Source organism: Heteronotia binoei, chromosome 14 (genome assembly GCF_032191835.1).
Source record: "Heteronotia binoei isolate CCM8104 ecotype False Entrance Well chromosome 14, APGP_CSIRO_Hbin_v1, whole genome shotgun sequence".
Taxonomy (NCBI): domain Eukaryota; kingdom Metazoa; phylum Chordata; class Lepidosauria; order Squamata; family Gekkonidae; genus Heteronotia; species Heteronotia binoei.
The window spans coordinates 11506644-11519567 of record NC_083236.1 but is presented as its reverse complement, the minus strand read 5'-3'; the positions used below and the strand labels follow the sequence as shown (position 1 = coordinate 11519567).

General features: G+C 42.4%; 1 protein-coding gene across 1 annotated transcript in view; it reads left to right on the top strand.

Moving 5' to 3' along the window:
* CFAP61 (cilia and flagella associated protein 61) overlaps nucleotides 1-12924 on the top strand; it is a 297694-nt gene that overhangs the window by 57232 nt on the left and 227538 nt on the right. The window contains exons 10-11 of the mRNA XM_060253782.1: nucleotides 4527-4566; nucleotides 6886-7025. Of these exons, the coding sequence (XP_060109765.1) occupies nucleotides 4527-4566; nucleotides 6886-7025 (180 nt within the window). The remainder of the gene's footprint in view (nucleotides 1-4526; nucleotides 4567-6885; nucleotides 7026-12924) is intronic.

Below are 12924 nucleotides of genomic sequence, written 5' to 3'. Positions count from 1 at the left end.
AAATTTTAAATGTATTAATTATTTTAACTGTTTTTATGCTTAAATTCTATTTATGCCAAATTCTTATGTTGTGAGCTGCCCTGAGCCACTTGTTGGGAAGGGCGGGATAGAAATCATAAAAAAAAAAAAAAAGTTCATTGCTTGAAGTATTCAGGTGTGGTCTTTCAGGTGACAGGATCAAGCAGTGCTCACATTGCCCATGTCGCCTCGACTGCCCAAAGGCCTGCTGGAGCAATCAAAAAAAAAATTTCTGGACAAAACGAGATAGATAACATCTGCTCTTGGATTATTCACTGCAAAACCATTAGCCCAACTCACATATGGAGCCATATTTAGTATTAATCCAAATGGTAATTTGATGGAGATAACAGAATCAACATTTCTGAGAGGAATATTTCAGGTTTCTCCTAGTGTGAGAAATGCTGCAATTCGACAGGATGTGGGCTTGTTAACTGTGGAGGCTAGATTATGGATTGCAGAAATATCATGCTGGTTAAAGCTAATTCACACCCCCACCGCCTCAGAAAAAAAGGTCGCATTAATTTAATGTTGCTTGGTGCTTGTTCTCCACCTTGGACTAGACTATTGTGTAGGAAATCAGCTTCATATGATTTATTGCAACTATTGTTAAGTATGGGTTATATCCATATGATGCTAGCGGATTCCTTCGTTTCCAATTGGTATAGTCAGATCCAGAAGAAAATACATTCCATAGGTGCACCCCTGGACAACCTCTGTATGCTAAGTGAAACGCAGGCATTCAGAATCCTGAAACAGAGGATCTTAGATTTTGAGAAACCGTCCCTTTGTTCTTCTGGACATAAAACTTGTTCCCCTTTAGCATTTGGTATCTTCCCAGATCATGGGCTGCTTGCTGCCTACCTTTCCCAGATCACTTCACCCTAGTTTCTCTGCTCCTTTATGTTAGCAAGACTCAATGTTCTACCATAAGCAGTACTGTCTGGGAGGTTTGCCAACATCCCTTATTAGGATAGAGTCTGCCCATGTAATGGAAGGCACCTTGAAACGGTCGCCCATGTCTTACTTCACTGTGATTTTTATGGGGGAGTGCGGGACTTACCAGCATCGAGGCACTGCTGTTGAAGACGCAGCTGCGCTGGGCAGGGCATATTTCTAGGATGGAAAACCACCGCCTTCCCAAGATTGCCCTGTATGGCGAACTCTCCACCGGCCATCGAAATAGAGGGGCACCAAAGAAGAGGTACAAGGACTCCTTGAAGAAATCCCTTAGCACCTGTCACATCAACCATCACCAGTGGTCTGACCTAGCCTCAGATCGCAAAGCATGGAGGCACACCATCCACCAGGCTGTCTCTTCCTTTGAGAACACACGCATAGCTGGTCTTGAGGACAAAAGGAGATTGAGGAAGAATCGCACTGCTACAGGACCAACCCTAAATCAGACTTTTCCCTGCAGCCGCTGTGGCCGGACCTGCCTGTCCCACATTGGTCTTGTCAGCCACCAGCGAGCCTGCAGCAAACGTGGACTATTGCACCCTTCTTAAATCTTCGTTCGCGAAGCCAAGCCGAGAGAGAGAGAGCGGGACTGTATAATCAAACTATTCTGTCCAATTTTTATGGACTACCTGAAGCAAAGTTATTTTTTTTTCAGCTATCTGACCAATGTTCCCATATCTCAGGCCTAGTTGCAAAGAACCTTTTTGCTGCCATAACAACCAGGAAGCAAAAGACTAGCTCCCCTTCTTGATGTTTGACTGGTTTTTATAGCTGAAACTCCATGTAAATTTGCTATGCTGTACTTTTTATTTCTGTGCCAATAAAGGTACTTGGAATTGGATTATGATCAAACCAAAACGGTATGAAACAGAGAATATTAGATATTGAGAGACGATATAAATAGAATTTAAAAGCTTCTGTTTGATACAAGCTATATGAACAGGGTAACACCTATGTAATATCTTTATAATTTGGCAAATTATGAAAACAGGAGAACTTTTACATTAATGTATTGGGATGCTATGCCCTCTGCAGTCCTCAAGGGAAGATATAAAAAATATTGTGTTAGAAGAACAATTATGTCCCTGTACAGGGTAATGGGAAAATTGTAAAACGCATGATCAGATATGTGAAGTTTATATATTGCTCATACTTTCAGCCTATCTGGGAAGACATAGAACCCTTTGTTCTATGAGCCAGCTTGGTGTAGTGGTTAAGTGCGTGGACTCTTATCTGGGAGAACCGGGTTTGATTCCCCACTCCTTCACTTGCACCTGCTGGAATGGCCTTGGGTCAGCCAGAGCTTTCATAGAAGCTGTCCTTGAAAGGGCAGCTGCTGTAAAAGCACTCTCAGCCCCACCTACCTCACAGGGTGTTTGTTGTGGGGGGGGGAGGTAGAGGAGATTGTGACCGCTCTGAGATTCAGAGAATAGGGCGGGATATAAATCCAAAATCTTCTTCTTTTTCTCTGTTGTTCAGTCACACCGTCGAGTCCGACTCTTTGCGACCTCATGGACAAATTCATGTCAGGCCCTCCTGTCTTCCACCATCCTCTGAAGTCTGTTCAAATTTGTGTTAGTTACATCAGTAACAGGGTGATTAACATGTGGAATTCACTGCCACAGGAGGTGGTGGTGGCTACAAGCATAGACAGCTTCAAGAGGGGGTTAGATAAAAATATGGAGCAGAGGTCCATCAGTGGCTATTAGCCACAGTGTGTATATATATGTGTGTGTATATATATATTTTGGCCACTGTGTGACACAGAGTGTTGGACTGGATGGGCCATTGGCCTGAAAAAACATGGCTTCTCTTATGTTCTTATCAGTAACGCTGTCTAGCCATAGATCCGTACTCTCTAAAATGCTCTGATGAGCCAGGACATAACATACAAGGATGCTAAATATGGTTGTTTGGCACTGAAGTGTAAGAGATCTCCAACGAATATATAGAGGGATCTCCCCAATTTTATTATTCACAAGGAGTATGACTGTATTTTCAACAATGAAACTTATTCTATGATTGTGATATTTTTTAGTGTAAAATACTGATTTATATATTTTATCTACCATTTTTGTACTCTTCTTGTTGGTCTTGGACCATAGTAACATTGTTGTTGTTGAGACCAGTGCAACAGAGAGTAACTTCTTTAGTCACATGAACTCTCTCTCACTGGGGGGTGATGTTCACCCCAGGGGAGTGAAGGGAATGTGTTCCCCTGGGATCCTCAATACTCCCCCAGAGAGAGAGTTCATATCCCACCCCCCATGAGTGATTGTGTTGTGCAGAGCCCCTGTCTCGCTAACCTGCTCTCTTTCCCAGCCCTTTGCTTCCCCTCTTGCCCTTTTTTCTCTCTTCATCCCATTTCTTCTCCTTTGCTCCCTACTTCTCTCTTTCTTGCTCTGCACCTCCTTGTCTTTTTATTTATTTATTTTTTCCTCTTGTGGGGGGGAGGGGGACAGTTTGGGGGCACTCAAGACTGAATTGGAGGACATACCTCTAAAGTGGCAAGTTTTTCAAATGCTTTCTAAAGGCTACTAATGCAAGGTACAGCCAGCTGTGCCTCCCCTCCCAGGCATATGGCTTCAACAAAAGTAAGATCTGCTCCCAACCAATACTCCCTGTAAGCCGTGGAGTCTTGTGGGCAGAAACTCTACTTTGTGAGGTACTGGCATTAAAATTGTGAGCTACTGCAGAAATTAGTTCTCTCTGGAGCCATTTTTTCATTGCTGAGACAAAAATGTGTGAGCCAGAGGCTAAAAAACTGTGAGCTAATTCACACTCAGCTTAGAGGGAATGCTGCTCCCAACGCCAATAGATGATACTGGTCTCAAACACAGAGCCCAGGTAGAGCGTGCATGTGAGATCTTAATATACATGGAAGTTCTAAGGTAGACTGGACTGGGGGTTGTGATATTCATGGTACCATGTTTCATTGCAGTTCCAGAGTATCAAAATCCATTCAGGCTTTGCTTATGAATCTTTTTCTTCACAAGATGGATCTAGTTAGACTCCTATGAAGGCGTCTAATGGCCCTTGCTCTCTTTATGCTAGTTTGTTCTGGATTAAATCATCCTATGTTTACTTGAAAAGATCCTCCTTATATTCTTGAGTGGCTGCAGCATCTTACGTAGCTGACATTTTTTGTTCACATGGAGCACTGTTAGGGTTTGTCTGCCTCATATGAAGGAGCCTATGTTATTCTTTCAGAGACTGGGCATATTTCCAGGGTTTTCTTCTTTAGAACAAGGCACAAGCCACTTTGGCTTCCCTTGCATGCCCTCCACTCCTGTTTGATGCCCAGTGTGGATTCCTGGGCTCTAGGAAGGTCTTCAAATAAGGAGAGATAAGAAGGCTGGGTAGGAAGGAGGTGGGTCAGAGGCTGATGTTAACCAGGACCTTTTCATCACGAAGTACAAATTCTCTTGTAAACTGTAGCTATTGCAGTTATAGCTGATAAATGGTGAATTTCTGAAATTAGAGGGAGCAGGTTTGAGAAATATTGTACAATCCAAAACTTCTTAAAAAACATTTGGTTCTATTTACAGGTCACTGGATTTCTTGAAATTTGTTTTCAAGCTGTTCCCTGTAAGTATGTGCAAAATAGTCACATTAAAAAATGCTTTAGGAAGTTAGGTTTATTAAACGTATTTATTCAGTGAGACATAAGTTGGAATGGAGATCTGAGTCTTTTTGTCCCTATTAGAAGGGACTCAAAAGACCACCAAGAGCCTCAGCCAAAGCTCCCTTCACCAGACATTAGTAGGAGTGGAGATCTGAGTCTTTTTATCGTAGTCAGAAGGTGGGAAGGATACTGTAAAGAATGCTTGTAATGGATGTAGAGGTTTCAAACATATTGTGAACAGCTTGATTAGAGAAGAGAGGAAAGGCTTGGGGGCGCAGAAAATTAGTGTCTATAGGGAGATAAGAATCCTGTGTCCCTATTCAGCCCTGGCTGGTCCATTGTTCTCAGCTTGTGAATAAGAAGTTCAACAGTCTCACCATCAGCCTGCCCATGAACCAATCCACACAGGAAATGCAGTTTCTAAACACCACTGCACAAATACATTTTTAAAAGCATTAAAACCACCTTATACTGGAAACCTACTGATCACCAAACATGTCGATGTTTCCAGACACCGTCATAAACACACCAAACAACGCATTGTCTATGGCCAAACTCTAGGCTACAGCCACATCTGTGCCAGATGTTCTCACCTGCAAGACCTACAAATGTCATTTTTTTAGAATTACACTACCCACCTGATGTAGGGATATTGGATTTTGGAGCCCTCCGCTCCAAAGAGTCTCAGAGCGGCTCACAATCTCCTTTACCTTCCTCCCCCACAACAGACACCCTGTGAGGTGGGTGGGACTGGAGAGGGCTCTCACAGCAGCTGCCCTTTCAAGGACAACCTCTGCCAGAGCTATGGCTGACCCAAGGCCATTCCAGCAGGTGCAAGTGGAGGAGTGGAGAATCAAACCTGGTTCTCCCAGATAAGAGTCTGCACACTTAACCACTACACCATACTGGCTCTGTAGGGAGGAAACAGATCAGCAAAGCCAGAATGATACCAAGGGATAACCTCCTACAAGATAGGTCCAAACAAAACAGCAGGGCATCACTGGTGGTCACATAACAGCTCTTAGCCCAGACTATTTCAGTGCATCATTAATTATCTGCAACCTATGCCGGACAATAATGCTCCCCTTCCAGAGGCATTGGGAGGCAAACTTTTTCTTGCCCACAGACAACATCTCACTTTACAACCTTATACAACTTCTCACTTTCAGTAATATCTTTCCAAACATGGACACAGACTCTGGGACCAGAGCCTGCAACAAACCAGGATGCCAACTCTGTCCCCATACCTACTCTGACAATGCAGTCCACAGTCCTAACAACATCTGCTATACCTTCTCAGCATTATTCCCTTGTTCATCTTCCAGCATCATACATGCCATCAAATGTCAGCAATGCCCTTCCACTGTCTACATCAGACAAAGAGATTATTCCCCATGCAAAAGAATCAATGGGCATAAATCCAACATTAAAAATTGCAATGCTCAAAAATCAATAGGAGAACATTTTAATCTCCCAGGTCATTTCATTGCTGACCTTTGAACCATTTGTCCAAAGATGTGACTACTAAACCTTTAATCTGTATGAAAATTTATGATAGACTTTCTAGAGCTTGATGTAGCATGCAGTTCTACACTAACCCTATTGGAATGAATGTGAGCAATGCAGGAGCAAAGCAGAGTTTTTTTAAAAAAAAAAAGTTTTAAAAGACTGCTGTAAGAACCCTAATCATTTCAGTAGGTCTTCATCAGGATTGGGCCCTGAGATGATTGCATATTAAGCAAAGAGAGCCAGTTTGGTGTAGTGGTTAAGTATGCAGACTCTTATCTGGAAGAACCAGGTTTTGATTCCTCACTCCTTCACATGAACCTGCTGATGTGACCTTGGGTCAGTCACAAGTTCCCTCAGAGCTGTTCCTCTCAAGAGCAGTTTCTGTCAGAGCTCTCTCAGCTCCACCTACCTCACAGGGTGTCTGTTGTGGGGAGGGGGAAGGAAAGGGTTAGGAGATTGTAAGCTGTTCTCCTTCGGGTAGTGAAGGGCGGGATATAAATCCAATCTCTTCTTCTTCTTCAAATGTACCGAACAGGTGTGATGTCGCAACTGATAACCATTTTCAGTTCTAATATGATTTTATAGTAGAAGTAGCCATATAGAAATGGAGAACCCCCTTAATATGATCTAGTAAGGTCTGTATATATAAAATTGAATTCTCTAGTCATGGAATACGCAACATAATTGTTCTCTTTATTTCAGTCTGAACTATTTTCTTAAACAATTTATGTATGATTTGTAGGAGTGACTGTGGTTTATTGCCTCTTTTTCAGGACAGAGACTTCTGCATCATCTCAGTGCCGCATATGGTGCCAGAATTTTATTTGATCCAGAACTTTGTTCGGGTTATTCCCTTTAGCGGTTGTACTCTGGACCAGGAGCTTTATGTGTTTCATCGTTCTGGATTACTCAAGTTAGTGACATACTTTGCTATAATACCAGTTCTCAAAGAATCACAGTTTATCTTTGTGGACTCTGTGCAGTCCCACATTGGGACTGTGCAAGTTTTCACTTTCACAGTCTCCAGTTTACAGTTAAGTGTAATCTTGTTTTCTTTTATGTTCTGTTTTAGTTTGTAATTAATTAATTAAGCAATCAACTTTAATCACATTAAATGCAGACTAGAAGCTTGCAAGGTGTAGATCAGGGGTGGCCAATGGTAGCTCTCCAGATGCTTTTTGCCTACAACTCCCACCAGCCCCAGCCAGCATGGCCAATGGCTGGGGCTGATGGGAGTTGTAGGCAAAAAACATCTGGAGAGCTACCATTGGCCACCCCTGATGTAGATCTATCCAGTGAACCACTTCATGCATGTCACTATGCTTGAACAGACACAGAGGGAAGGGACTGTGGCATGGTGGTGGAGCATCTAATTGTTATGCAGAAGACTCAGTTCTGGCATCTCCAGTTAAAAGGAGGATAAGATAGAAGATGGTGTGAAATGCCTCTCTGCCTAAGATCCTGGAGAGCTGGTGCATTGCCAGTGGGAGAAAATTTTGACTGGATCATCTGCCAACTAACTAGAGAAAACTAGTACTTGTCTTTAAGGGAGACGCGTTTGTCTTAACAAGCAACAAATCAATATGACTCACGTCGTAGAGGAGTGCAGCTCTCAAATGACAGTCATAGCAGTAGCCCTTTGTAACCATGCTTGGAAAGCACTAGGAAAATAAAACAAAAGCCAAGTAGCACCTTTAAGATTAAGTGTTTTTTTCATGTGGGCAGCTGTGTTGATCTGAAGCAGCAGAACAAATTTGAGTCCAAACAAAGTTTATGAAACACTATTTGATGGACATCCATTCCAGAAGTGAGCAAGCTGTGGAAAAAGTATTCCACTGACGCAGCCCATGCTCTCCTCCCTGACAAGTGATCTTGATACTCTCCCATGTGGGACTGCACAGAAGCCAAGAATATGAAAACAGGGTTGCATCAAGTGGTTCATCAAGTGGTCTTCCGTGCAGGCACACATCCCTCCCTTCTTTCCCCACTGTGGGCTGTTTAGTTGCCAGTTTATCTGTTACAGCAGCAAATGGAGAATGCTCACCCCTCCCACATCACATGACTTTGAGCAAAAAGACACACTGAATGGGGAGTGGAGGGAGCACTCTTGGGAGTCTAGAAAACTCTTTAAAGAAGCTTGCTAGCTCCTCTCCATGGCTTGCCTGCAGAAGCACAATTGCCCATGTGTGCCTGCACAAAACAGGGCTGCACAAGGAACAGCTGTTAGGGATAAGTGCAACCCTGGTTTGCTGGCAACCATGATCAAACTAATTCATGTCATCTTATTCTCCATTCCTGTCATCATATTCCTGTCATTCATGTCATTGTATTCTCCATTTCACACCCATATGGGTGTGAAAGTTGGATGATGAAGAAAACTGACAGGAAGAAAGTTGATTATTTTAAAATATGGTGTTGGAGAAAACTTCTACAGACACATACCCACCCAAAAGACAAATAAGTGGACCCCAGATCAAATTCAGTCTGAACTCAGGAGACGTTCTGAGTCTCTGCTGCTAAGCAATCAGTTCCAGGATCTCCTCATAGATACTGATTATAATTTACTGGAACAAATGCTACTTTCCCAGCCTCCACAAAACTTGAAGGAAGTTTCTTAGGACCCCATGGACGAGAAGACTCAAGCTTCTGCTCACCAGTAGGTAGGTGTGTGCTGGTAATTGTGGATTCCTTACCCAGAGAGGTAGAGCCCAAAGTGTTCCAAGCAGACTTGTTGTCCTGAGAGGTATGCTGTCTACCAGGTGCCCACATCCAGGATGCAACAGAAAGGGTAGGAAGACTCGGCAAGCCCACAGATTATTATACTTTCTTGCTGATCTATGTGGGAACAAATGATACTGCCCGGCACGGCCTGGAATGTATTAAAAGAGACGATGTGACTTTGGGTCAGAAGGTGAAGGAGCTGGGAGTGTAGCTTGTGTTTTCATCAGTTCTTCCTGTCAAAGGTCTGTGGCTTAGGATGGGAAAGAAGAATACTGCAAATAGATAGCTTGCTACATCAGGAAAGGTTTGGATTTTTGGACCATGGCTTACACTTTTGAGATGAAGCTCTTCTATTGGGAGATGGTTTGCACCTCAAAAAGGTAGGGAAAAGGTGCTTTGTAAGAGCCTTGTTAATCTAATAAGGAGGGCTTTAAATTAATGGTATGGGGGAGCAAGACAAAGTGGCTCCAAAACAGCTCTCTAATGACTTGAGAAATAAAAAAGATTCATTTAGAAAATGGAAGGAGGGTCTTATAACAAAGGGTGAATATAAACAAATAACTAGTGCTTGTAGAGAAAGAGTTAGGAAAGCTAAGGCTCAGTATGAGCTGAGGTTAGTGAGAGATGCTAAAAACAACCAAAAAAGAGGTTCTTTTCTTATGTTCCAAGTAAAAAAAAGAGCAAGGACGTGGTAGGTTCCTTGTGGGTACAGGACAGTGAAATTGTAGCAGGTGATAAAGAAAGGGCAGAACTGCTCAATTTCTTGAGAGGCAAATGGTGCTCAAAATAGCAAAAACAGAATATGTGATGATGGAAGGGAACTGAAGCCTAGGATCGGCATAGGGGTAGTACATAAACACCTAGTTTCTTTAAATGAAACTAAGGACCAGATGAACTGCTTCCAAGGGTACTAAAAGAACTTGCTGATGTAATTTCTGAGCCTCTGTCCATTTTTTTTAGCATTCTTGGATAACAGGTGAGGTGCTGGAAGACTGGAGGAGGGCAAATGTTGTCCCTTCTTCAAGAAGGGAAAAAGGAGGATCCGGGTAACTACTGACCTGTCAGTTTCATGTCTGTACCTGGAAAAGTTTTAGAACAAATCATCAGTCATTCCTTGAACATTTATATCCTTGAACATTTAGGGGGGGTCAGCTGTCCTGGAACTTTTGGAAAAGATGTCTGAGATCACTAAGAGCCAGCATGGGTTTCTCAAGAACACATCATGTCAGACTAACCTGATCTCTTTTTTAAAAAAAGTTACTACCTTGGTGGATCAGGTGAATGCTGTAGACATTGTTTATCTTAATTTCATTAAGCCTTTTGAAGTCCCACATAATATTTTTGTTGACAAGTTGGTAATTACTGTTCGGTGGATCTGTAACTGGTTGAAAGATCCAACCCAAAGAGTGCTTGTGAATGATTCCTTATCCTCTTGGAGAGGAGTGACAAGTGGCGTGCCTTAGGAATCTGTCCTGGGACCTGTTTTGTTCAACATCTTTGTAAATGATTTGGATGAAGGAATAGAGGGAATGCTTATTAAATTTGCTGATGATACTAAATTGGGAAGGATACAGTACAAGACAGAGATGGGATACAGGATGATCTTGAGAGGCAGGAAAACTTGGCTAAAACCAATGAAATGAATTTTAACAGGGATAAAGGTAATGTTCTGTATTTAGGTAGCAAAAATCCAATGCATAATTACAGGATGGAGGAGACTTGTTTTGGCAGTAGTATGCATGAAAAGGATCTAGGAGTCTTAGTGAACCCGTACACTGAACCAGAGTCAGCAGTGGAACGAGGTTCCTTGGGAGGTGGTAGGCTCTCCTTCCTTGGAAGTTTTTAAACAGAGGCTAGATGGCCATCTGGCAGCAATGCTGATTGTGTGACTTACACACACACACACACACACAAACCCCCCCTTGTAAATAATTTCAATAAATGCTTAACAAACAATTCTAAAGTGTGGTCTCTAATTTTAGTTACAACATATAATTATATATTCACACATCAACCACAACTTAGTTTGCATTAAACAATGCAAAAGAACAGTGGCAGCACAATATATGAAATCCAAAAATACAACAATACAAACTATTGTGCACAAACAAACACTCTTAACTGGTGTATATAAAGTTCTATTATAATGAAATGAACAGCCTACAACAGTGGGCATACATTCATACAGTATAAATAGAAAACAACAGTCTGAAAACAATATACCAAGGAGGACCCCACACAGTCACTGAGTTTTCCAAAATGAGTACACAGACTCAAAAATAATGTTCCACAGGAGTCCCTCCGTTGTTTGTTGACTTCTGACTTGTTGACTTCTGAAGGACAAATTCTAGCCTTCACGCAAACCCCGGATTTGATTGCGTTCCGCTGCTCCTGCAGCTTCCTCGTAAGTCAACTGAAAACTCCAGCCAAATTCTTTCTCAAACGCCCATTTTGATATTCACGCAAATTAAGATATCAAAATGGGCGTTTGAGAAAGAACTTGGCTGGAGTTTTCAGTTGACTTACGAGGAAGCTGCAGGAGCAGCGGAACGCAATCAAATCCGGGGTTTGCGTGAAGGCTAGAATTTGTCCTTCAGAAGTCAACAAACAATGGAGGGACTCCTGTGGAACATTATTTTTGAGTCTGTGTACTCATTTTGGAAAACTCAGTGACTGTGTGGGGTCCTCCTTGGTATATTGTTTTGAGACTGTTGTTTTCTATTTATACTGTATGAATGTATGCCCACTGTTGTAGGCTGTTCATTTCATTATAATAGAACTTTATATACACCAGTTAAGAGTGTTTGTTTGTGCACAATAGTTTGTATTGTTGTATTTTTAGTTTGCATTAAGGCACAACAGTGCAATAGCCAGTATGACAATATGCTAAGTCTAAGCTGCACCCCAAGTTCATAACGTAAGTCATCTCTGTAATGATTGAAGATGACTTCTGTAACAAGCTGAGAGTTCAAGCAAAGCGACAGTGTAAAGAGGCGTAATTGATGACATGCATCCTATGTTTTAAATTGCGTGTTTCAATTATTCTTCATCTGATCACCCTCATCAGTCTGAAACGAAAAAGACTGTTCTAAGAAATTTCTCATTAACGTCCCCCCAGAGAACACACACATTAATTACATCATAAACTCATCCACTGTTCACCAAATATAAAGCAACGCAACGTTGTCACAGCTTTTGTTTGGCAGTAACTCTCAGGAACTACCCATAGCTGTCAGGCCCAGCCTTGACTTAGAGGAAGACTCTTTATGGTTCCTGCTCTACCAGAATCTCCCTCACCCTCCATCCTCAAGGACTCCTGACCTACCACAGCAGGCTGTCATTCAAAAGCCGGTGGAACAAGCAGAGGAGGAGTTTCCTGAATTGAGCTGTTCAGCTTCAGCAACCCCAGAGTCTTTCCCAGGACATCAGGAACAAAGCAACTGGAGAGCAAGAATTGAATCCTATACCAGGTAAAGGAACACCTGCACTAAAGCTTGAAGCATCCTTGACTCCAGCCACATGCAGGAAGATAGCTGTAGTCTCTAAACATTTGCAAGATACAATACTACAGGAAAGTCTGACTACAGGAAAGGTTGGGGTTATCAACTCCTGCAGGGTTGTGTTCTCGGTACTTCAGTATTCCAAAGAAAGTTGGAGAACTTTGTCATATGCTCAACATCAGAGATTCCAACTTCTACATTAACCCCAAGAAGTTCAGAATGCTGACCCTGCAATATGTGCATCCTCCATGTTGGGAGCTTGGTTAACCTCTATTGACTTCAAGTACAACCTGACAATCTCAACACTGCAAATTCCTTCATGATGCTGTGGAAGTCATTCTCTATCAGTAGAAGTTGCTACTCTTTCGCCTCTGTACTTCCCTAAGAATGCCTGGAACTCCTGTATCCTCGCAGGTAATAGTGGATACCTCTAAATGGGGTTGGGCCACACACTGTAGTCAAGACCCAAGAAGCTGGTCCACATCAGCTTTTTGGAGCTCCAAGCAGTCTACAGGTCTATCCGTGTTTTCCTGCAGAGGCTGCAGGGCAAAGAGATAAAAGCAGTCACACCACCATCATGGCCATCAACCA